Source organism: Mustela nigripes, chromosome 7 (assembly GCF_022355385.1).
Source record: "Mustela nigripes isolate SB6536 chromosome 7, MUSNIG.SB6536, whole genome shotgun sequence".
NCBI lineage: Eukaryota > Metazoa > Chordata > Mammalia > Carnivora > Mustelidae > Mustela > Mustela nigripes.
The window spans coordinates 25,166,015-25,191,070 of NC_081563.1; the positions used below are offsets into that span (position 1 = coordinate 25,166,015).

Sequence of the window (25,056 nt, forward strand, 5' to 3'; positions counted from 1 at the left end):
GCACAGCTTGCTCCAAAACTCAGCCCGGCACAGCTGGCCCACTTTGACCTACCCATGACCCATGAAACTCATTTCCTCCTTTTTCCCCATTATAAATATAAATGCAGATATTTCACTGGGGAAACATCAGATTGAGAATCCCAGAGGCTAAAACCATTTCTCTAACCCAGCATGACAGTGGCAGGGAAACAGTGCTATTTACAGTCAGCTGCTGACTGCCTTGCCCCAGGCTCCAACTGGAATCTAGAAGGTTCTCTGTGGTGGCTGAGTTTTTGTACAAAACATGAGAGAAGGAAGCGAGAAAAAACAGGGGTAAAGAAAGGGCAGGTATTTTAGTCCTGGTCTTGGAACTGTCATTTTTTTTTTTTTTCAGCAGTTCGGGTCTTTTTTCCTTTTCTTTTCCTGAGATTTTAAAAGCTTGCACCAGTGCTCAGCCTGGTATGCTCTGCCTGCTTATAGTGGACGGGTGGACACCCCAACTTTCTAGACTCCCTGACCTCACCTGTCTTGGCACCCGAGGACCGATTTCTTGCTAATCCTTCGCTGGGTTTGCACACTTCCTGCTTGTCTCAGTCAGGATCAAACTTCTGGCTTCTGACTCCCGGGAAATGCAGCTGCCCGCCTCTCAGACCTTCGGCCTGACCTCATTGACGCTTGTGAGGCCCATCCTGTCCCAGGATGCCTCACATGCCCCAGAGTGACAGAGGATGGGGAAGGGATATTTGGGTGGGAAAGGGGCTCTGCCCCTGGTCTCTGGCCCTCAGCTTTGGGGGGCACTGGAAGGAATGGGGGAGGAGGTCAGCATGGCACGGGGCATCTGACTTACCACAGTGATAGGCCCAGGCGAGCGAGGGGAACATATGAGTGACGTAGGAAGGCAGTTCAGACCATTGAGAAGCTAAAAGGGAGGTTCTGTCAGACGTAATTAACTTCGTTATAAACACCTTCGGCGCTAAGCAAAACTACTACACTGTAACCCACGGGTCGTGAATGGGATCAAGGTATCATCTTCCTTGCTCCAAAAACCTCCCACACTGCCTTCGTGGAACCAAAGCAAGAGCTATTTAATTAAAACAAATCTTTACAATGACAGAATCTAAGGACAGAGATACTGACAAATAAATAAACATAAAAATCCTGGCTATGATACATGATCATCATTTATACAATCAGGAATATCTCATGTACCTGGAACTTCATGGGAAACCATTTTACATTTCATCATTTGGAATCAACAAAGTTTTCTCTAAGTGAAATACTTTTTGACTTCCGAAGCCACGCTTAGAAAGTGTTTGCTCCTTCTTCAGTGCCCACTTATCGGACTGTCAAGCTTCCTTTTGTTCTGCCAACAGACACCCTTTTATCCCATCATTCAGCTTTCTCCCTGAGTCTTTTATGGGCTTGGAAACCAGACAGTCATGTCTATTAGAACAGTTTGGAAATCAAGAGTAAATAGAATTTTAACAAATGGCTCTGAGTCGCTAAACTGTGAGTAAAATATATAGACTTTGGAAGATGGACTTTATTCTGGTTTTCCTCCAGGCTCTGGGGCTGGGAGGGATGCTGTGAAGATGCGGCAGCATGGTAGTTCAAAAAATCAGAGACACCAACCATCCACTGCTCAGCTTTATACTACAGCACGGACAGGTTGCTCTTCTATAAAGTAGGCACACGGAGGCTTTGGGGACTGATCTGAAATGGATCTGATAGTCCAGAGGTCAAGTAAACAGACTGACATCTATTATATGCAGGAAGCCCTTGGAGAACTCAGGTGTTTCAAATCCAATGGTTCCCGCCCCAATTTCAACCACCTGGAGATCCTGGAGCAGAAGACCGTCCAGTGCCCTCAAATGTCAGAGCTGGCCCAACCCACCTGGACCCCGCCAATCCTCTCATTTTCCATGTTCTCGAAAGCTCACTAGAGCCTCACCCCACCTCCACACGGTTGAAATCTACCTAGGCCTCTATCGATTTCTAGAAGCTGGCGCAGTTTTTTAAGGGCATATTAGTCTCTCCTCAGGTCTTGAAACCTAGACTACTGCCCCAAATGGGGTAACATTCGGCTGAGGTCACTGAAGCTGGACAGTCATGAAGGCAGGATTGTTAAAGGTTGAGACACCAACCCTGGAATCAGTTTGCTTAGGTCACATCAGGTAACATCTCTCCTTGTGAAAAGGTTGTGGCCTGAGAATGGCCATTGGTCTTTACAAGTCCAAGGCAATCTCCCTTTCCCTTTTTGCACACTGCCTATCCAAAAGAGAGGTCTGCAGAAAAGAAATCTTCCCCTCTGAGAAGATGATGACTGGAGACGTGGTCCTGAAGAACTGTAACTGGGTTGCATGTGGACTGGTGTCCGCCAAAATCCACCTCTGAGCTGTATGCAAAGTCCTCAGCGAAGACAGACAGGGCCCCAGCCTTCTCAGGAGTACAGAGTCATCATCAGCCACTGGACATAATGGGGAAGCAAATTATGGTCAGTTCAGGCAGATCCCTGACATTCAGCTAAGGGTGCTTCATTTTTCGGTCACCAGACCCTGGAGCCTGACACAGGACTGGGACCTCCTCCCCTCTTGTTCCTGAGAAGCCATGGAGACAGGACAGTAATGGATGGTTTAGCCAGAGGGACCACACCATCTGGTAGTAAGTATAAATCAACCTGAAATATAATCAACCTTGACTTCTCAGGGTGTGAGTGAATGATGATACCTAAGATGCAGGCTGATTCTGTATTCAATTCTCAATGCAATTTTCTGCCATGAATTCAATTTGGCGTGCTCGGGACAGCAGTGTGCAGGTGTGTGGACCAACTGGGTAGCAGAAATCCATTACAGCTAGTCTACATGTTTCCATTTATGGGCCCATTTGTCTGACAGCTTTATGTGGGTGTGATACACAGTCCCTCTGTCTCACATACAGAGGACCTCTGGAGAAACCACTTCCCAGGTCATTTACATCAGAACGATACTGCTAATGATGTTGGTGAGGAAGATGACAAGGTTGGAGTTACCCATGGCATCAGAGAAAACCAGTGTGAAATTCAAACCAGTTAGCTGCCACTCCCTGTAGACGTTCTTGGATGGCCCTGAGGATCTCCTTCTCGTGCAGCCAGAGATGCTCAGAGCTGAAGAGGATCTTAGAGACAACCTAACCCAGGTCACTCATTTCACATGTGGGGAAACTGAGGCCCAGGCATACTGAAGTTGATTCGACGAGGATCCCACAGCTAGTTACAAGCAGTGCTGTGGGCTCACCTCGGGTCTCTGTCCAGTTCTCTTCCCATGATGGCACATTGCTCTGCTGGATCCAGCTAGGGCTGTGGGCTGCCCATTTCAATGGCACATTCATGTTTTCCTGCTCTCCCAACTCTCAGCCTGTGCTATGGAGTTACTGCCTGGGATCAGGACATGAGCTTGGGGATTTGAGATGGAGATGGGCTCAGAAAATTCTAACCACTGCCCCTCCAGCTGACTCCTAGCTTCACATTCAGATAGGACTGTGACTGAGGCAAGACACATGCCACATGCTGAGTATCCCGATATCTTGGAAAGATACTATGTAGAATGGACATTTGAGGTCAAGGAAGAAACCTCTGCTTTTACTAGACTCTTTTAAAGCAGACTAAATGGAGGATGTGTTTTTACAAAGGAAAAACATAATTTAATTCCAGATTCCAATGTCTTTGCAGGAAACACTACCTGGACCCACGTCGGACATAGAGTAGGTGCTCAGTAAATCCGTGCGGTTTGATTCATCAGGGAAGACCGTCGGTGTCAGGCACACATTTGTCTTGTTGCCATATCATCTCATTCACTCAACGAACATTTGTCAAGCCTCCTATTACACGCAAACCGCTGTATGACGTTTGAGAAGAGGCTACCCAGACAAGATCAGAATCCCTGCCCCTAGGGGGAAGGCTAGGCCAGCTCTTGAGAAAGATCTGACCTTGATCTTTTCAGATTCATCTTGATCCAGTTTTGTCATTCTCTCTACTCCCGCCAGGACCACACACACTGTTCCCTCTAGCCTGAGCCTTTCCTAGTTTCCACTCAGCCTCCCTGGCTCCTTCTGATCTTCAAGGTTTCAACTTTGATGTTACCTCCTCCAGAAAGGCCTCTGTGAAATGCCCTATTCAGACCAGCTGCCTTATTTTTGTTCGTGCTGGAGTTCATTGCTGGCCTGGGTCCTTGCCCACTCTGTGTCCATGCCCTCTACAAGAGGCTCTGTGGTGCCTCTCATGACAGAGAAGGCTATTCCCCATGTGTTGGAAGTGGACTTGGCCACATGACTTGCTTTGGACAACAGAAGGAATTGCACAACACCATGTGCCTGACCTTGGAGACCTTGCATGTGTAAGCTCGCTCCTCTGTACTTCTGCTATTGTCTGGAGACAATGAGACCAGCCCGGCCAGAGCTTCCTCAATGAAGGTACTGGCAAAGTCCCCAGTTCACCCACCCATCATAAGCCAGCCAACCGAGACCCACTGACTCCCAGACGTGTAACTGGGGAACTCAGTGAGTGTTGCTGTCACAGCTGAAGTTGGGTGGATTTGCCCCATGGCATTACTGCGGTCACAGTCATTGGGTCCACTGAGCCAGAGTGTAGGTCCCTGCCTATGCACCCAGCACAGACTGAGTGCTCAGTAAAGAGTGGACCAATGAATGGAGAAGTACCGTGAGTGAGGGGCTACCTCCCCAGCTCAGCAGAACGAAGGCCCCAGAACCCCACTCCTTCATGAGAGCCTGGACCCGCTGTGGCCCCCTCTGCCTAAGACGGTGTGCGACCGCCCCAGGGACAAAGGCTTACCTCTGGCTTCTGGAGGTATATCCCTTTGCCATCTTGGGTTAAGTTCTGGAAGGCACCTGTGAAAATGCAGCAGCAAGGAACACAGCTAACGTGTGATGGAAACATTAGCTACTGGCTCCTCCTACCCGTCCCCTCTGCCAGGAACCTGGTTTCAGCCCTATGTGGCCACACTTTACAACGGCAAGTGAGCTTCCTCAGACCTTTGGCCCAGGGACAGGTGGGGTGTACATGATTCTGGGGCCATGCAGGCGGGGTTCTCAGGCACGGAGCCAGCGTGTCCCTATAGCTCCTGGCCTGTTGTTTCTGCCCCGGCATCTGTCCTCTCTCCTGCTTGAACTGGGGACAGGGGGAAATCCACAAGGAGTGCAGGGGAGGCTCCCACCCTGCCTCCTTCCCACCAGCTCACCCTCCATGCTCTCCGCACGCAGCATCAGGTGGACGAAGCTGACGAAGTCCATCTGGAGGCGGGGGCCGCCGTAGCGGACAAGCATCAGCTGGCAGATGTCGTCACTGAGCACGATCCCTGCATCAGACACAGATTCCCGCCTGGTGCTGGGGACCTCGTGCCCCCGCCCCTCCACCTGAAGCCCCTGCAGCTGTCCCTCCCCTTCTAGGACCCGAATCCTGATAACATGGGGGTCTTCTTTCATGAGGTTCAGTATGGACTGCTCAGTTAGTTAGTCCCTTAACGTTATCTCCATCTCGACTCCCCATTTCCACCCCCTTAGGCCATCAGCACGAGGATCTTTTTATAGAGTGGGATGCTGGCCTTCAAGGCAGGAGGCAGTCTGTCCAAGAGTGGTCCAAAACATCCCTTTTGGGGCCTGCTAGTCCTGGATTCAAGCTCCAGACAAATTTACGAACTTTTCTGACTGGTAACTGCTTCTTTGTTGAGTGGGGATTAGCCCTCGGCGTGGGTGATTAAACCAGAGTGTGGATGACCGAACCTTCAGCACTTCAGTACTGTCAGCTGTGACCAGTGATAACACACGTTTCTGTGATTTGCAGATCCACAGCCTCAGGCCTCTGGACCTGGGGAGCAACTCTGTGCCTTGGGATTACTTGAGAAGTGCTGCCCCACCCCACCCCTCCCAGCCCAGAGCAGGTGCGTCCCTCAGGACCTGCTCGGCCTGGGCTTACCTGCGTCCCTCATGGCCGCCCGCAGCTGAGTCCTGTTCAGGTATCCCAACCGGTGGCTGTCGTGCTTGTGGAAAACCTCCTGCGTAGAACCCAAACCAAAGGCTTGGGAATCAGGTGTTCGCAAGCATCACCTGTGAGCCAACCACCCCCCACCCCCGCCCCGCCGTGTCCCAGCATCCACGCCGCAGCGGCCATCGTGGGACCCCGCCAGCATGGCCTGCTGCCAGGACAGGAGTAGGTAGAGGGTCTGGGCTTCTGAGAAAAGGAGTGGGGTTTTTTTTTGTCACGCAGATAGACAATCTGAGCATAGCTAAATGTGCTTGACTTAGGTGCATTCTCCAAACCTTGAAGGTCTGCTGACCTTTGGACCCAGGAGAGAAGAGAGATGGTGGTCAGTAAGAACTGGGCAAGGAGGAAGAAGCCAGCTGATGCAGGACTTTAATTTTCCTGCTAAGGAGCTCAGACCTTATCCAAAGACCACAGGGGCTCTTCAAAAAGCTTTCATCAAGGAAGCAACATGATCAGACGTGCCCTTTAGAAATCCAGGAGACTCTTGCAACAGGCTGAGTTTAGGAGAGAGGGAAGGCGGGCGCACCGAAGGGAGGGGAGAGCTGCGGGGTGACCACTGGGGTACATGGTGCTGAAAGGGAGTGGTGCTTACACGGCTTCGCAGAACTGCCGTCTCTGCCCGCACCCCCGCCCCTGCAAGGAGGTCTAGGGAAGACTCATTCTTACCTGATAGAGCATCAGCTGCTTCCACAGGTGTCTGAACTCCTGGATGCTCACAGTGCCGGAAGCATTAAGCTGATAGAGCGTTAAGGTCAAAGCCGCCTGGGGAGTTGCTGTCACACCTCTGGGAGCAGCAGCGGGCCCTCCGCACAACAGGGTGTCATTGGTGGACAGCCCTGCTCCTTGTCTCATAGCCCTGCCTGGCTTCTGCTGGCTAGTCCGTCCAGCCCAGAGCGCCCCCGCCCTTGCTAGGAAGGGACAGAAGGAGCCAGAAACACAGCCGCACAGGAAGAAGTTTGAGGACAGGGGGCATGACGGTGATGACCACTGCTAGCACTTAGGGAGACAGGATATTCCGACACAGACTATTTGATGGGATTTAAATTTAAAAAAAAAAAAAAAAAAGGTCACTTTTTTTCCCCATTATTGTTAAAACCAGCTTCTGGAGGGAGTCCATCATAGGGCAGCTCTTACATTTAGTCATTTTATAAAACGTTAAAAACTTAATGATGGGGCCTTGTAGATCATGTCCAAATAACTCTGCATCAGAGAGACCGGGTCAAATACCGCCACACGCAGGTCTTCTTGGAGCCCGAGTTACAGGCTTGACCTACGTTACTTCATTCTCACCACCCAGGTGAGGTAGATATTCACTACCCCCCAGATGGATGATAAAATGGGGGCTCCGAGAGTACGATCCTGTTGAGGTTCCTGCAGCCGGCGATAAGGCAGCGCCCTCCCCCGACGCCTAGCACACCTGCCTGCGGCCACACACCATCCTCTGCAACATTTCCGCAAAGACCCCCTTTGTTGCTTGTAACTCACTTCCTCCCACCCCCGACACATACTATCCATTCCACGTGCCTCTCTGTACCATGGATAATGAAACTGCCATTCAATTGTCCACTTAGAAAACAGAGGGTTTGCTAGAAAGGTCACAGGGCTGAGAGCCAGGAAAACAGAGTCGGTGGTGTGCCATGGGGCTTACTCTGCTTTCCTGCTCTGCAAAGAGGAGCAGCCATGGCCTGGTCACAAGCCGGAAAACTCAGGAGCCTGAGGCTCCTGTGGCAGCTTCTTTGTTACCCAGAGGATTGCTCCTAACCAGCACCTGCGGCTGCCTCATCCCCACTATCGGCAAGTAAGATTCTTGTTATTCACAGGTAATACTCAGGACTCCTTGGATGACAGCACCAAGCACCAGGCCTGGGTTACCCCACATTCTCCCACTGATTCTACAGAGCAGCTTTTAATAGCATCCTTGCCGCACTCGAGGACCTGAACCCACAACGAGGCTGCGTGACTTGTCGGAGATCACACGGCTAGAAAGTGCTTAGGTTGGGATTCAAACCCAGGCAGCTTGGCCCAGTGCAAAATTCTCCAACAGCAGCGGCGGGCCTCCTGCCCCAAACCTGAAAAGATACGTCCAGCAGGGCCAGGATCCCCTGGCAGGCGTCCAGGCTGAAGAGAGGCCGGGCGCTCCCCAGACCTGCAGAGGGATAGAAAGAGTGTGCATGGAGGTGGCCCTAGGATGGCACAGCCCTTTTCTGAACAGGAAGAGGCCGAGCTATCTAGGCCACCTGTAGGTTCTAATGACTGTCATTTATGGGGGGTAGCAGGGAGTAAGAACAAGAGGGCAGCAGAGAGAAAGGGCTCAGCTATGGTTCACCCAAGGAGCACTATAAACCCTCGCAGAGACTACCCGATCACAGCACAGTTTTGCCTCCATGTAGGCTGGTGACCGTGGCCCCAGGTACCTAGGACTTAGGTACCTCACAGAGTCACGGATCCCCAAATCTGCAAGAGAGCTGAGAGATCAATTTGTTCAAGCCCCCTTAAACTGGGGGATCCTTTCTCCAGATGTTTGGTGGACGGTCTTTCAGGCATGGGTGTTCACTTTTTCATACAGATGGAGAGCTCCGGTGAGGAGGAATTTAGGTTACTTCCAAAGGAACCTCCTCCAAAATTAGTCCCTAGTCCAAGTTCTGCCTCCAGAAAGGCATAAACAGGCTTATGTCTCTTCAACATCTCCCCTCTACTCTAAACGTGGCTTCTAAGCTCTCTTAGCCTTCCTTCAGACCCTATGCTTTGCCATCTTCTCTCTACATGCGGTACCAAGACCAGAATGCACTCCTTCAGTTGTGGTTTAATGAAGCAGACAGAGTACAGCGGGGCTATGACTTCCCAAATCTTCAAGCTGTATTCCCCAAATTATATTCCAATGATGATGTTCTGCAGAGAAAGGGTCTTGAGTTCAACTGTATTTGAAATATTTTGCACTTATGGACGCTTTTCTCCATTCACCATGCATCGTAGCCTATAATAGGTACTGAGAAGCCAACATTAAAATTTTGTTTTTGTTTAATGCAGAATTTCCCGAGCACAATTGACCACAGAGTCTAACCCCTTCTGTTTCATGGAACACTTCCTAAAACTTCATAGTGTCTAATACTCCTTGGAACGCAATTTCAGAAATACAAATCTAAAGGTTTCCATTAAATATATCCTGAATTTAGATTAGCTTACTTAGCAGCAACTTGAAATTGTGAGCTCGTGTTAAGTTCCAGGTCAACTAAATTAACCAGATATCTTTCACATAAGCTGCCATGAAAATGAGATCTCGTCTGCCAGGAACTCATGCGATCAATTTTTATAAAAAAATAATGAAATGTCAGTTTTTAATTATCATCCTGACTCTGTTTCATCTTTTGGGCTTGGGCACAGCTTGCTAAGAGCATTCTGAATTTCAATTTTGCTATCTATTATAGCAGAATTCCTTCCAGCTTTGTGCCATCTGCAAATCTGATAAGCCCACCTCCTGCATCCTCTTCTGAGTCATGGATAAAAGCTGAGGAAGTGAAAGGGACCAAGGGTAGAAACCTGGGACTCTCATCTATACTTGCCGACTCTCATCTACGACACAGAATTACCCCCTCTGTTTTTGTATTTATGTAACTCTTGGGAATGGTTATCTGACATGTGACTACATCTCTATTACTACTTTCCAACCCACACGTCATCATTCTCCATCAGGTACTTTACCAAGGATTTCACCCAAAACCGCAGTAGTTCTCTGAGCTGTCAATCCAAAAATTCTCTCATAGGACTAAATGAAAGTGATCCGTCCACACATTCTTTGGGAAACCATTTTGCATACTTGTGTTCAAAACATTTAAAAAATTATAAATGTGTTCAAGCCATCTCTTCTAGATAATTTCCCTAGAATTCACTTTCTGGGGTGTGTGTGTGTGGTGGTGGTGGGGATTCTTATATAATTTCTAGAATCTCTCCTTCTGGCTCTTTTATGATACCTGAATTTGGCAATGAGGAACCATCTGGAAATTATTTCAAGCTCTGAGTTATACAACACCCTGGACTATAATTTGTTTGGGTCTGAAGTCTTGGCTTCATATAAAGGAGAAGTGATCACATATGTTAGGTGGCAAATATTCTTCAATTGTTTGGTTTACTTTTTTCATTTTGAACTTCATTCTCCTCTCTGGAGAAATCATGTGCTTCCCACTTGAAATATACATATAAAAATTTTTCCACGGGCTTTAAGCTTTCTTAATAATTTACCTCAGGTTTCATATGAAGGCATCCACACTGGCCATTTGCAGCCCTCTGAGGGGATGCGCTCCCCTCCTTCAAATTTTAGTAGGTTGCGCAACTTAAATATGAGTTTATTAGAAGGCTCCCGGGGGGGGGGGTAGTCAGTACTTATATTGTATATAAATACAATATTTATAGGTCAGGCTGGATACAGTCCTTCCACATGGAATCTATATGCCAAGAAAGAAGTATTCAGATATTCTCAAACTAGCAAAATATCAGAAATCTTTATTTTCACAGCCATACATCTCTACACACTCAAACTCAGCAAGCAAAAACTAAACAAAACCCCCCAAACAAGAAAGGAAATAACTATTTTCCAAGCTGTATAAATTTCTCTACCACTACATGACCCACTCTGATGTAAGACACAGCTGCCTAGGGGACCGTCGTGCAGCAACTCATATGTCCCACAGGGGAAAGAGAGCAGACCCTGAGTTCAGAACAGCCATGCCCCCTGAGTCCTACAGGATGACTCTGAAATACTCACTTGGCCAGGTCATGTGGTTCAGGATCTTCTGCAGCTGCACTGCATTTATTTCTGGATACTGAAGTGGGAGCAGAATGGCAGGAGAAAATTATCATTACCGAAGGCTCATTAGATGCAGAGGGGCTGCGGGAGAAGGGGGCTGGGAAGTCACTACGGCACCTGCTCAGCACGGTATATATGTCCCTTCAGGGCAGAGTAAGTAAGCCCAGGGAGTCAAGTCCAGGAAACCCCAGCAGGACAGGACTTGTAGGAAGCATTGCAATAATGGTGTTTTTCCAACTGGGTTTTATCAAGATGCTTCAGGAGTTCAGCAAACAATTTGGTTTGAATTTTATTCTTTTTTTTTTTAAAGATTTATTTATTTATTTGACAGACAGAAATCACAGGGAGGCAGAGAGGCAGTCAGAGAGAGAGGAGGAAGCAGGCTCCCCGCCGAGCAGAGAGCCCGATGCGGGACTCGATCCCAAGACCCTGGGATCATGACCTGAGACAAAGGCAGAGGCTTTAACCCACTGAGCCACCCAGGCGTCCCTGAATTTTATTCTTAATAAGTTCATCAGAAGCAACTTTTATACCGACATGTAACTTTAAAAAGGGTTCCTGGGTGGCTCAGTCAATTAAGGATCTGCCTTCTGCTTAGGTCATGATCTAGAGTCCTGGGATTGAGCCCCGCATCGGGCTCCCTGCTCAGCAGGGAGCCTGCTTCTCCCCCTCAGCTGCTCCCCCTGCTTGTGCTCTCTTGCATTCTCTTTCACTCGCAAATAAATAAATAAAATTTAACTTAAAATATACATTAAAAAAAATTTAACTTTAAAATATACATATGAAATATATCTTCAATGTGACTTATAAAATAGATACACATTCATAATTTATTTTTATCTGTTTTATATATATATATATATATATATATATATATATATATAGGTTCTCAATGAGATTCCATTTGATAAAAGGACTGCAACAGAAATAAATTCTTAAAAAAAAAAATTAAAAGGACTGCAACAGAAAATGTTTGGAAATCCCTGGTAGAGAGGAAAACATTTATGAACAACACATGTAAGATTCTGTCTATCCTCTCTGGCTACATTAGGCAAAAATCCCAGAGGAGAATATGAGAAAAGATGAGGGGCAGGCATGTTGTGAATTAAATCTAGAGTAACACAAGGAGCTCATGCTTTTCTAGTTTTAATGACACCACTACACAGTCTGACGCCAGATTTCTAGTGCACTTCGTATCTTGTTCCTCAGTGGATCTAGTGTCCTGCAGGTTAGGGACAGAGTGGCCTCCGGAGCCCTACCTCACACCGCTGGCCTTGTGATCTGCGTCAGGGCAAGGAAAGGCCCCAAGGGGACCAGGTATGCAGCCCCAGGCCCTCCTCTTCCCTAATGCCCTCTTCCCAGCCCTATCACTTCTCTAGGTGACCCACAAAAGGGTCTTCCTCCTTGGGCTGCCCTCCCCGCCAGGCCCCTAGAGTTGTTCATCACACTCTACACCACCGCCAACAATGATTCTTAACTCTCAATTCCATTTTCTTAGGAATTAAAGATTAAAGCTATTTCTCCTACAACTAACAAATCAATGTCGCTTTCAAGAACAGATTTCGTATTTCACAGGAGTCTTCTGGAGACAATCCTCTTCTGCTTACTTGTCTAAAAACGTGAGGACTTGAATAGAAAGTGGCAGTTTGGGAAAGAGTAGCCTTACATCACACTTCGTACCCAAGGTCAGGTGGCTGCAAACACACCCTCCATGGAATTCTAGGCTCCACTCTGTCCCCTGGTTTGCCCTCGGCTCGCCACCACCTCTGGCCAACTTACCTTCTCAAAGAGTTTAGTGAAGAATGCATCCTGCCCTTCATTTTGGTCCACTATTTCCTAGAGGAACAGACACATGGAAAGACCTCGTCATTCATCTGGATGAATGGACACTGATGCATACACTCATGTCTCATGACCCCCCTCCCCCAAGTAGGACCTTGAGCATCGTCTTACGTTTCCTACTATAGCATTTATACCTCCTTTGGTTTTCCAATTCTCGCTGCCTTTGGGGAAGTAGCAAACAGTGAAATGGATAAAAGAAATACGAGGTAGAAAGAAGCAGAAGCAAGTCAATGTATAACTCGTGTACCTGCAGCTCTGGGCCCTCCATGACAAGGACCTGACCAGAAGGACAGTTCTCCTGGTGCAAAAAATAGCACAACCTTGGGACCCTTAGGGCACAGTAAGTAACACAGTACGAGTGCCATAGAGTAGGGACCTTAGGATCTGCAGACTTCTTCCCCAGACACATGAACGTGAGGGGAGAAGCCCACCATTCTTTGGAAACGGTCCCAGCATGGGGAATCTCACCTGCCTACGTACCTTAGAGAAAACAGCACTGGCGTCGCAGCCAATTTCACTGAGGGAAAACAAAGGGCAGAATTAATCCTTGGCGGGCATCTTGGGAGCCTTTCGGCCAATATTCTCCCTCCCCAGGGAACACCTCCTCCAAGTCTGTTAGCTGATCTGCCAATGTGGGCTCACCTTGCTCTCACACCTCTCCCCCCACTTCTCCTTAGAGTCAACAGTGTAGCCACGTGGCCCCACACACTGCTAGTCCCTCTCCATGTGCCCGGGGCTGCTGCTCATCTCCGCGCCTGGCACGCCTTCCGCTGTCCCCACCGGCACCAAGTGACTCCTACTCATATATACAACTCGGCACTGCTAGGCAGTGAGGCTCAAGGTCAAATCAGACTACATAGGGCCAAACCATGAAATAAAAAGAAAGAGAACTGGATTCTAAGCCCTGACGGGCTGTCATGTCAAAACAATCATGAGCAGAAGATGTTGGGCTGGAAAGTGTGTCTACTGACTCACTCGCACACACTTACGGATCCAAGCCGATTCATTGATGACAGCATCCCCTCGTGTGCACAACCCCCATGCATCTCCTAGAAATTAACACCTCCCTGATGCTACCCCCGCTGCCCCCAGGACCATGGGAGATTGCCTCAGATCCCCCTCCTTGATGTTCTGCTAACACCCTGTGTAGATAAACACTTGCATGGGACACAGTGTAGCATAAACCACTGCTCGTACATCCCTGTTCTTTCCAGGCCTTGAGCTTCTAGAGGGCAAGGTCCAGGCGTTTTCTAGCTTTTTCTCTCGCATGTCTAGAAGATTGTTCATTTCTTAGGAGAGCGGGGAGGAAGAGGAGAAGGGAGCTCTTCATACAGGGAGCTCTCTGCTCTCCCTACCCTCTCCTGTGTTGTTCACACAGACCCCATCCTCTGCCATGTCTGCCTCCTCCTCCTCCATACCCCCCTGTCCAGAGGGGGCCCCAACCGCCAGGGGAGTCCTGGGTCCTTACTGAAAGATGTGCTTCCTGGAGTAGACTCTCAGGAGAAACTCCGACTCCTGGCCGGCCTCAGACGTGCAGGGCACAATAACATACGTCCCTGACACCAGCTGTAGTTCCTGACTCACTTCTCTCTCTGTGAGAAATGCTTCGGGCCAGCTGAGGGGGCCATTTTCCCAGAAGAACTCAGGAGGAAGTTTCCTTGGGTCACCATAGTACTGTGGTAGAGGATGGAAGAGTCCCAGTTAAGATGATACTCAGGGCTTGTGGCCGGCCCTGGGGCCCTTGGCCAGGAGACAGGATGCAGATGGTCTCTGATTAGCCAAACCCAACCTGCTCCAGTGGAGAGATAAGGGGGTGAGGAGAGAAAAGGAAAAACCACAACGTGTCAGGAATGGGCACCATTGCTCCTTTGTGGGGCTGAGGAAACACATGTCAGTTCATTTAACCTTACATTTAATAAATTCTAAAATATATCAGTTCTGCACCAGGCTCAGAGACAGCCCTATAGAGGCAGAAGGATTTCTCACGGTCCCTGGGTGGAAAGAATGTCAAGTGCTCGTCCCTTCGGCACTCTTGCCGGACGTCCTCACAGCACGTGCCGTGAGGTTCCTACAGTCAGGCTGAACCTGTCACGTGACATCACTCCAAACCGGGGCCGGCTGGTCAAGGGTGGCACTCACCTTGCTCAACTGAAAAACAGAGAAAAGAGAGGCCTTATTAGGCAGGGAAAGCAGCTCCTCCACAAGAACAAACTAACGGAGGCTGATATGTAAGAAGGCTCCCCCAAGGGCCCCCCGTCTCTCCCATAAGACTTGCTGTTCTCGTCAGTGACATTTTAATCCATCATCAGGAATTCTGGGAAAGGGTGAGGGAAGGCAACCTTGACTTTTGGGGAGAGTAAAAGAACAGCGGTATTGATTTTATGGACTGTGTGCCGGGCACCACGAGGCGCCCTGGTGCACGATGTCCCTCTGGTCTACTCTTTGCATAAATATCAGCATCCCCACTCTACAGATGAAGAAGTGGGTGCTCAAGGGCCCGCAGGTGATGGGTTCTAGATCACATATTCCCAAAGGACAGAGTCAAGGTCAGCACCCAGGTCTGTGTGTAGACATACAGATAGTGAAGAGGACAGGAAACAAGGAGGAAGGATGCCCAGCGGTGGGAGATGCCCCGTGAGGCTGCATGCCCGGGAGACCCACTCACCCTAAAGAGGTAGAAGCCGATGGCGAGGTGAGGCTTCCGGTTCCGGTGCCGGTGCCTTGGCTTCTGGAGCAGGGACACCAGCACGCTGCAGGGCATCAGGAATCTCCTGTCCTCCTGCGGGCTCCAGATGGACAGCAGAAACTGCGGGTTCTTCCAGAATGTGTCTGGACCAGGACGCAGTGAGGTGAGCCCGGCCCTGGTTCCCTGATCATCACATTCCCACAGACCCAGAGCACCTGTCCTAAGATTCCCACCCTGAGGTCCATCTGGATAGAGTGGAGCTCTCGGCCTCCCCTCTATCCCCCCACCCCTCCCACCCTGTGTTCTACAGACACAGACAGGAGCTCTTCTCATCACCATAGCCCCTTTGCACAGCATGGTTCCTGGCACAGACTTTGTGCCCCATAGGCACTGACTGCCTGAGGAAGGGACTGTATTAACTAACTGAGAATAGGTCCATGATTTCAGGGAGATTTGCATTTTAACAGGGACAAAGCCTTAGCTGAAGGGCAACTTCAGCCTTTGGGAGGACTACTGCGTGAAAAGCGGGGAGCCAGAGCCAAGGGCACCTGGCCCCCTGAGATCACACCCTACAGGTCTTTCCTTCCAAAGAGATGGCTCAGCACCTCCAGCATGGAGAAAGGGACACAGTGACCAAATCTCTCCACTTTGAGATTTCAGACACCTGTGTCTCCTGTAACCGGTGAGCTGAGAATCCTTAATTTTGTTTCACCACCAATCCCCAGGCAAGGAGGGCCTAATACATAGGATACAAATACCGTTTCAAGCCTGCCTTTAAGGGGTGGTTATTTCAGCATAGAAATGGCCTTGTCCTAACACCAAAGATTGAACCCCCCTCCTTCTGCCGTGCATGTGTGCCTGTCCCTTCCTGGGGCCGAGGACACAGCCCAGAGGCAGAGCACGCGGCTCGACCATCAGCATTCCTCACACTCAGCTGGATGCCCCCGAGATGCCCACCTTCTCACTGGAGTGGCCAAGCTGGCACTCCAGCCCCCCAGAACCCCAGGTCCTGTGCACCTGCTTACCTCGGGGCGACTTCATCCGGCCACCGGCCGTGCTCCCCTTCTCCCACTTCCCCTCCCGCAGGGTGCAGGCCCACTTCTGGCCCACCTCCTGACTCAGCAGGCCTGGGGTCAGTTTACAGATGACCAGAAGCATGAAATGTGCTTTAAAGTCCTTCAGAGTCATCCTGTGGAGAGGACGGGGGCACAGCACAATGTCCGTTCATCAGGACTAAAGCAGGCGCAGAACCAAGCAGTCCCACCAGCCCCAGCCCGGTGACTTCCCCCTTCTGTCCAGCTGAGCCTGCCTGGGACACAGGAGAGCAGCGCTGGCTTGATCAATGTGAGGGTGCATCAGAGGACATGGGCCATCGAGAAAACTCCCCCACCCCCAGCCCGTCGCTGGCAGTAGCCTCCTGCAAAGCGTGCCGGGGGAAACATTCTTGCTGTGCCGATTGCAATGATAAAGCTGAACTGGGGCGTTCCTGACTGGTGGATTGAGATATAAATGCCCGATAATAATTGTACAAGTCAGTTCTCAACTGTTCATTGATAAAAGCCTCAGGCCCTACTCACTAACTTTGAGACCCAAGGCAAGCTATCTGCACTGGCTGATGCTCCGTTTACCTATCCGTAAAGTGGAAATTAATAGTACTTTCAGGCCTGTTGAGTTCAGCGACCACTTCCAAAGAGAGAGGGGTCACAGCAGTCTAGAAAGAGTGCAGAATGGGGGAAGAGGGACCCAGGGGAACAAGGGTGGAAGTTAATAGTAAGGGCCAGAAGAGAAGGGAAAGGGGAGCAGGTGGGGCTCCCATCACACACCCAGAAACAGCATCCACTCAAGGCGTCTTGGTGGCTTCTCATAACAGGGGGTGAGTGGCTTTGGGGTGGGTGGGAGTCTGGCCATGGCACTCTGAGGTGGCTTAGAATTTATAATGCCTTCTTTCCTCATCTCTCTTTCAGGCCAGGAAAGACAAAACCTTGGCTTTGAGTGTTTTGAAAGATACAAGAGACAGGGTAGAAAGCAGGGAGAGAGAAGGAGGTGGCCGCCCCCTTGCTCGGCACCGAGTGCCCACTGAGCGCCACGCCAGAAGTCACAGCTCTCATCATAGGGACTGTGATGGCTTGCGGGAGTTGCGGGTCCCTAACTGGTCTTTGCGATCTCTGCACACGAGGCTGCCGGGCACATGTGTGGCACCCAGTAAATATTGGCAGGCGGGGTGTCCAAATGGAAGCCAGAGCATTTGCCCCAAGTCCCCAGGTCAGATACCAGAACTCGCCATCATCACTCTTCCTCAGCAGCAGAATCTTCTCCTTGGGGCTCAGTAGCTCCCACGTACTTGAGCTGAAAAGAGAAAAGGGGTGTTTCTGTGGGGATGAAGGATTGGGGGGATGTGGGGGTGATGCTGAGAAGTGTCATTATTTCTCTCCTCCTCGAGCTGCTTTGCAAACAACTGAATCTCACATCCCATCTTCTAAAGACAACACAGAACAGTAATTCATCCTCACAGGGCACCAAGCTCTGGGCCAGGCCCCTCACAGGCTTTATCTCACCTAAGGCTAACAACAAGTTTGCAAGGTAGGGATTTGTATTGCCATTTGAGATGTTGGGAAACAGAGGCTAAAAAAGATGAAATCACTTTCCCGAAGTCACAAAATTACGAAATGTCCGAGCACATTTGAAACGACCTTGGTACTATGTATTTTCAAAGCCCATCGTTTTGAACTTTTGTGCCTGATCACAAGGGAGTAAGGCTTTCCTGTAGTATTTCCCCACAGAAACAACTAAATATGCGACAAAATATAGAAAACAACTGTCTTCAAACATTAGACAGGAGGCAGCACCAGGTTACGATCCAGAGGAAGGGGAGGTGAATCCCAACGTCACCCAGACTCCTGCCTGAAACGAAATCCCTGGAGGGTGACACAGAGACTCCCATTCTGGTCTGAGCAGAGCTCCCAGAGGTCATGACACGGAACCAGAAGGTCCAGGCCAATCCAGATCTGTCTGTCTCTGACCCAGTGGGCCCCAAAGCACACTGACCTGTGCCCGGGACAGAACACGGATTCAACTCCAAAGACGTTAAGTGATTCATTCACTAATCACCAGTTTCTTCATCTGTAAAATGGGGATAAAATTCCCTACCTATATGAGCACTGTTCAGAGGAACAGAGATAATAAATACTCAAAGTGCTTGAAGGAAATAGGCACATAAGAGAGGTCTCTGCCTGCTCAAAGTCAAGGTAATTTTTATTTTTAAATAAATAAGGGCAGGAAAAAAATTCAAAGGGCTTAGCACAGTGCTGGCAAGCTCTCAGTAAACATTAGCTCAGTTATTATAATGAATGAAAAAACCGTCTATATGTCATTAAGCATCTTATAAATGTGAGCGATCGACCTTCACCGTCGGACCGCTCTCCTGATCCAGCTAGAGCACGAAGAACAATGTTGAATTGTCGTGCAGAGGGCAGCCTCCTTCGCAGGCTTGCCCTGCCCCATCCTCACCCCCGCCAGCCCGTCCTGGGTGTTCACCTGTCACTCCAGTCTCCTTTCCATTCCACTTTGCCCCAAGGGTTCCGCAGCCTGACTAGATATTCTGGTCCATGTTTGCAGGTCACCTGCACAAAATGAGAAGCAATTTTGGTGGCTGGGCTGAGTGCCAAACGCAAATGTTGCAGAGATCTGGGTGAGATCCGTGCCTGCCTTGAGATGAGACCTTGAAGTGGAAGACAGAAGGCCCTGAGCGTGGGGAGAAGAGAAAGTGGTTCTGCCTCTTAGAGCTGCCAAGACCTAGCGCAAGTTACTTACCCTCTCTGGGTCTGTTTCCTCATGTGTAAAGTAAAGCTAATAGCCACGTCTGCTGTAATGGGTTGAATGGTGCCCCCCTCCCCAACCAAAGACAGATCCACCCAATATCTGTCAGTGTGACCTTATTTAGTTATTTATTTTTAAATATTTATTTATTTATTTCAGTGAGAGAGAGAGAGAGTGCGCACAGGCTCGGGGGCAGAGGGAGAGAGACTCAAGCTGACTCCCCTTGGAGCTCAGAGCCCGACACAGGGCTCGATCCCGTGCCCTTGAGATCACGACCCAAGCTAAAACCGAGCTGGGTGTTTAACCGACTGTGCCACCCAGTGTAATCCTATTATTAAAAGGGTCTTTGCAGACATAATAGACTTAAGGAACTTGAGATGAAATCACCCTGGAGGAGTGCCTGGGTGGTTCAGTCAGGTTAGCGTCTGCCTTCGGCTCAAGTCCTTGGATCAAGCCCCATGGTCCAGCTCACTGCTCAGTGGGGAACCCACTTCTCCCTCTCCCTCTGCTGCATCCTGTCCCCTGCTTGTGCTCTCTGGCTCACTCTCTCCTCTCAAATAAATAAATAAAATCTTAAAAAAAAAAAAGAGAGAAGAAGAGAAAAAAAAAGAGAGAGAGAGAAAGAGAAAAGAAAAGAAAAATCACCGTGGATTAGCAGAGTCCTAAACCCAGTGACAAGAGAAGGGAAAGTAAGGGTGGGGGAGACACAGAGGAGAAGGCCACGTGGAGACGGGAGCTCTCCAGCTGAAGCTAAGGAGTGCTAGGAGCCGCCATAAGCCGGAAGAGGTGAGGAAGGACCCCCTACCACAACCCCCATAACCACCCACCCCGCCTGCACAGCTTGGTTTCAGACTTCTGGCCTCTGGAACCGTGAAAGAATAAATTTCCGTTGCTTGAAGCCCCCCAGTTTGTGGTGATTTATTATGGCAGGCCCGGGATACTAACACACCCCCTCACAGGGTTGTTGTGAGAATTGTTAACATTTGTGAAGCAGCTGGACCATGACTTAGTGCACAGGAAGTGCTACATTTTGGTAAAAACGTTAAATCAAAAAAATAAAAAAATAAATATATTAAATAAATATAAAACAAAATATGGACATAAATATATAACTAAATATTAATAAAGTCTAAGTTTTGTTAAAGAAGTATGAGAATACATGAAAAAGTCTTGACACACACACACACACACATGACTGATGCAGGTCTGGGAAGCAGAGGAAGACAGGTGGAAGCTGAGTTGCAGAGATCTGGCCGCGTAAAAGGGAACTGGAGGATTTGGGGATGTCAGGCTGTCTAGAGGACATCGGGGGCCCTCGATGATGGAACCTGCATGTTTCTCACCGGCATGCCCCATCCGCCCAGAGTACCCCTCTCCCTCAGACAAATCTACTGACCTTTCTGGGGCCAGCTCAATGCCACCTCCTCTATGAAGCCTTTCCTGATGTTCCCCAACCCAACCAGGCAAATGTCTCCTCAATGACCCCTGAGCCCCTAACACCTTTTATCTATTCTTCTCTCCACTTTCTACTTTGCTTCCTTCCCATTTTTACATACAGTTTGTCTCCATCCCTGAGCTCCGTGTAGGTAGGGTCCCTGTCTGATGCCTCTTTCCCTCCATGCTTAGCACAGCTCAAAAAATGAATAACCATGGAGAGTTATTCAGAAAGGAGGCTGACAGAAAGGAGTGTGTGAGAAAGAAGCAGGAATTTGGGTGGGAAGCCCCAGACGGGAAGGTTGTCAGTGGTAAGCCCAGAGCAAAGAGGGTCTCTAGGAAGGGCAGTGAGGCCCAGCAGGGCTGGGTGGCTGACTGGCAGGGCTTCCTCAGGGCAGAGGGGCTGGGGTGGTGTCCTGCAGGTGGCCCAGGCTGGACCCACCATGTCACTCCAGAACACAGGTGCACAGGTGCAGAGAGCCCAGCCCCTGCTTCAGCAGGTAAAGAATTGGCCCCCGAGACTGGGCACAGCTAATAATGCTCACCAAAGCCTTGGTGAGAAGCCCCGAGAGAGAAGGGGGGGCCCGAGGGGAAACAGAAGGGCTGGTTCCACCCACCTTCCTGATGCCTGTGAGGGTATAGGCATGGCCTCCCACCAGCCCATTCTCCAGCACCCTCTCCATCTGTGAAGACAAGAGAGCTCCTGTCAGCCTGCGGCTGTGTACAGGTTATTTGGGGGGGCATGGGGATCGTGTGGCTGGAGCAAGGGCTTTTGGGGAGGGCTGAGGGAGACCCACACAGTGGCCTCACAGTTGTCAAAGCTCTTCAGCACCCACTCGTTGGAGCCTCTTAGTCAGGATGCCATTCTGCATGATTCCCATCCCTTTGGACAGAAGACGAGCTCACATTCGGAGCTGCTAAACCATCATGTGGGGTGACAGGGTGGTCGCTTGTGGGGGTGGGGCCAAACCCAGGGCTCCCTATGTTAGTTCCATGTTCTTGGTTTTTGCTAAATTAGTCAGTAAAGACCAGTTGTGCTAATACAGCCCCTTGCACCTGGTTGACACTTAGGCACAATTAGCTTGCTTGTCTACACCATCAGCATTTGACTTTGGCCCCTGAGGGCTCTGCTTGGCTGCTCGGGTTTGAACACCAGGACTCCAGGAGCGAGAGCTGGTTGGGGGTCTTGGGGACCATGCTAGGTGAGAACAGAAGCTGGCAGATGAAGGGGATGGCAGCAGGAGAGGACACTGTGCTGGTTCACAGCCCAGTCGCACCCCTGAGTGGGTCTGGCAGCCAATGAGCGTTCTGTTGTAGGTGGCTCGGGTTAGGATGTCCCAGAGGTTGCCAGGGGCTTCTGCTAGATTGAAGGTCATTGTCACCCCTCCAGTGAAGTCCACGAGCGCTTCAGACACCTGCCCGCGCTGCAAGTCTTCATAGGAGCCAGAGAGCCTGCCCAGGGAAGGAGTACAAATGGGAGTAGAAGGGAAGGGGCATTCATACTGTAGCCTGGCATGGTCCAAATGAGTCTAGTGAAGCCCCTGCTTGGTTCTTTCCTGGGTATATGCCTGCTAGTCCTTCCTTCCATCCCAGAGGCAAAGGAGAAAATATATACTGAGTCCCTGTCTTGTTAAACAACTCCATCCATTAGGGAAAGCTGAAGGGAAGGGAAGGGGGAATTGGGAAGGGAAAGGGAAGGGAAAAGATTTCTGGTGTTTGTCTTACTTGGCATAAGCTTTTTCCAGAAGAGCTCCCCAGAACAAGTTTTTGTAGGTGGAAGAGACAAACACCAGCTGGCCAGCTGCATTCACAGGGAGTCGGTCATCTATCACCACTGGCACCCACTTCCCAAAGTGCCAGAACTGGAAGGAGAAAGTGCCCACTAGTGAGTGAAGATTGCTGTGGAAGATGGTCAGCCCAGGGGGCAAAGACACGACTCTCCCGAGACCCCTCTTTCCGAAGGCTTCCTCCAGGCTGGGGCACCAGCAAGTTACTCACCCAGAACTGGAAGATGCCAGCATACTTCTCAGTGAAATTCTGATTCAGGGGAACAACACGGCTCAAGATGTCCTGGTGCAAAGTCAGAGCTTGCAAAGCAGCCAAGAACCAGCAGTCTCCTAAGCCAGAGAGCACACAGCATCTGCACGGTGTACTTCCTACATTCTACAGGTGTTTGCATCAATCTACTGAAGACATTACATGCAAGAAATGCCTAGGCCCAGCTGCTTTTCTCCCTGGGCTTGTAGCCCAGTTTAGCAGAAGGGAAAGATATACCAAGGAGGAAGACAGTTGAGTGAGCAGAAGGTGGGGAAGAGCACTGGCAGGAATCTCAACTTGACACCAAGAACTGAACCACATTCCTGGACCAGCTTCCTGAAGGCCACATCCTCAGGAACTTGGATGCAAACACAACCAAACTTTTCTAAAGTCCTGCTTCTGTAACTGATGTATGCTCTTCTGGAAAGATCTCAACCCTTCCACGCTCCATTACCCCCATCTGTGAAACAGGTATCGCTACATTTGTGCCTTCCTTTGTGGCCATGGGTTTTTTCCTAGTCCCCCCAAAAAGAAAGTCAGGATGAGGATAGGCTTGGGCTATATACTTGGACTCTAGATGGGGCATCTAGTGACTGGTGTGCCAAAATGGACTCATTATGGGGACTAGAACAGAGGGAGCACATTCTTCCAAGACAAAACCCAGACCTGTAAACTGGTAATGAGGGTTGTCCTAGGGGAAAGTTTTAGCATTCCCATGTACCCTCAGAGGACCAGTTATTATCATTTTCCTGGCGAAGGACACGGACTTCAAGGTGGAGTTCAGGGTGGCCATTTCCCCCATTGGGACCTCTCAGATCCACTCTTTCCCACTCCATTCTGCCTTGGCTGGGTCAGGCTCGTGGCTGCCAGGTCTGCATGTCCAGGGGCTGTACACACTTACCTACCACTCCCTGGCACAGGTCCAGCCTTTTGGCATTGGCAGAGTAGAACTGGGGATTGTTGTGTAACTCCTGCAGGGGACAGACAGAATTGTCCTTTTGACCAAGAAGCTCCTTGAGCTACAGGGACCGCAGTTTCCCATACCTCAAGATTGGACTTATGGGACACAGATATGGAATATATATGAAATCGGGGCTGTCCCAGGCAAGCTGGCATATGGATTCAGCCCATCACATTTCTCATTCCTTCTTGCAGCCCATGGAAGCCAGAGTTCGAGAGAACTCTGTGTGGATCCTGAGAAATAGCACTGGTACCCAAAATGCCTTTACCTGGAGTTTCTGTTAAAATAGAAGTATGTCTTTTAGAGGGTGTTCATATTTTTTCTTAGAGATCTTCCCATTGTCCTGATTCTCCTCCTCCTCCTCCTTCCTACCCTACCACCCAACAGAATGGCCTTTTTGCCTTTCTGTGCTACATGCAGGGGTGGGGTGGCAGTGGGAGTGGGGCAGGTGGTCTCTGCTCCACAGTGAGGACTAAATCCCTCATGTTCAGCATAGGCACAGCTCACCCAACGTCAGGTGTGACAGACTCTACATCAGCAGTTCCCGAATTTTCAGGGAAAAGTAGAATCTTGGCTGCTATCTAGTTTGGGAGGCCCACTTGGGAATTTTGCACACAGAAGGGACTTAATCTGGGGCCATACGCTTTGATGGGAAGGCTGAACAGGGCCCAGAGGGTGGTGAATCTGTGGCAAACCTGACTCCACTTTGTTCCCCAGCCATGTTGAGGAAAATTATTGTATAATTCAAGTTTGGTGGGGGCTGGACTGCCTTTGAACACAGTAAGTTGCGTTTTAAAGGAATTGTCAAAGCACTTTAGAAAGTGAAGAACATTGTTGTAAGGTGATTAATAGCTTCTTAATTTATGTCTTCCATGGGCCTGATTTAAGGGTTAAGGGTGAAGGTATGTGAGAATGTGTCTTCCTGGTCGATGGCATTGGTGGTGGCTCAGGATGCCCTGCCAGCTTGGATGAGACCCAACAGTACTTTGGCTATGGCTGCCCAGCATATTTCTGAGTAGGGGCCGAGGGAGATCACATCTCAGATCCCTTTCAGCACCACCCCTGGTTTTCTCCATCTAGAGAATGGGAATGTGGGCACTCACCCACTGCCTTCACCTGGGGATCAATGGCAGTGAGTAAGACATGGCATCTGGAACACTCCCCAAGGAAGGTCTGGGCTGACTTGTGTGTGTGTGTGTGTGTGTGTGTGTGTACTGTGGGGAAGCTCCCTCCTCCCTTACCGGAGGCCTCTTCCATTGTAGGCCAGGTGGCAGCTTCTGCAGCAGGGGCCCGCTGCCCACCGAGCGCAGACTGGCTGGAAAGCTCTCATCTTCAAAGAGGTGGCCTTCCATCAGGCACCTTTCCCTCAGGGACTCATAGTCTTGCTTGGAGAGCTGTGAGGAGCCCCGCAATGAGTTCTTCCGCCCCAACTTCCATCTGCCTCGGAAAGGTAGCCACAGAGACAT

The 25,056-nt window shown here is 49.8% G+C and overlaps 1 protein-coding gene across 2 annotated transcripts; it reads right to left on the bottom strand.

Annotated features, from left to right (window-relative positions):
• Nucleotides 1–1,080: 1,080 nt before the first annotated feature.
• Nucleotides 1,081–25,056, bottom strand: CAPN14 (calpain 14). Of its 2 annotated transcripts, XM_059407591.1 has the most exons (21): nucleotides 24,832–25,056; nucleotides 23,531–23,600; nucleotides 22,591–22,709; nucleotides 22,318–22,454; nucleotides 21,870–22,044; nucleotides 21,210–21,275; nucleotides 18,877–18,962; nucleotides 17,614–17,688; nucleotides 16,368–16,531; nucleotides 15,322–15,485; nucleotides 14,796–14,804; nucleotides 14,125–14,330; nucleotides 13,137–13,173; nucleotides 12,594–12,650; nucleotides 10,773–10,830; nucleotides 8,095–8,159; nucleotides 6,680–6,748; nucleotides 5,945–6,023; nucleotides 5,211–5,327; nucleotides 4,805–4,860; nucleotides 1,081–2,446 (listed from the first exon to the last, which is right to left on the bottom strand). In XM_059407591.1, exons 1-21 carry the CDS (start codon nucleotides 25,054–25,056, stop codon nucleotides 2,420–2,422), a joined length of 2,061 nt encoding a protein of 686 aa, XP_059263574.1. In that variant the 3' UTR covers nucleotides 1,081–2,419. The 2 variants fall into 2 exon arrangements, with proteins under 2 accessions (XP_059263574.1, XP_059263575.1); XM_059407592.1 differs by lacking the exons at nucleotides 22,318–22,454; nucleotides 23,531–23,600; nucleotides 24,832–25,056 and having other exon boundaries at nucleotides 22,591–22,613.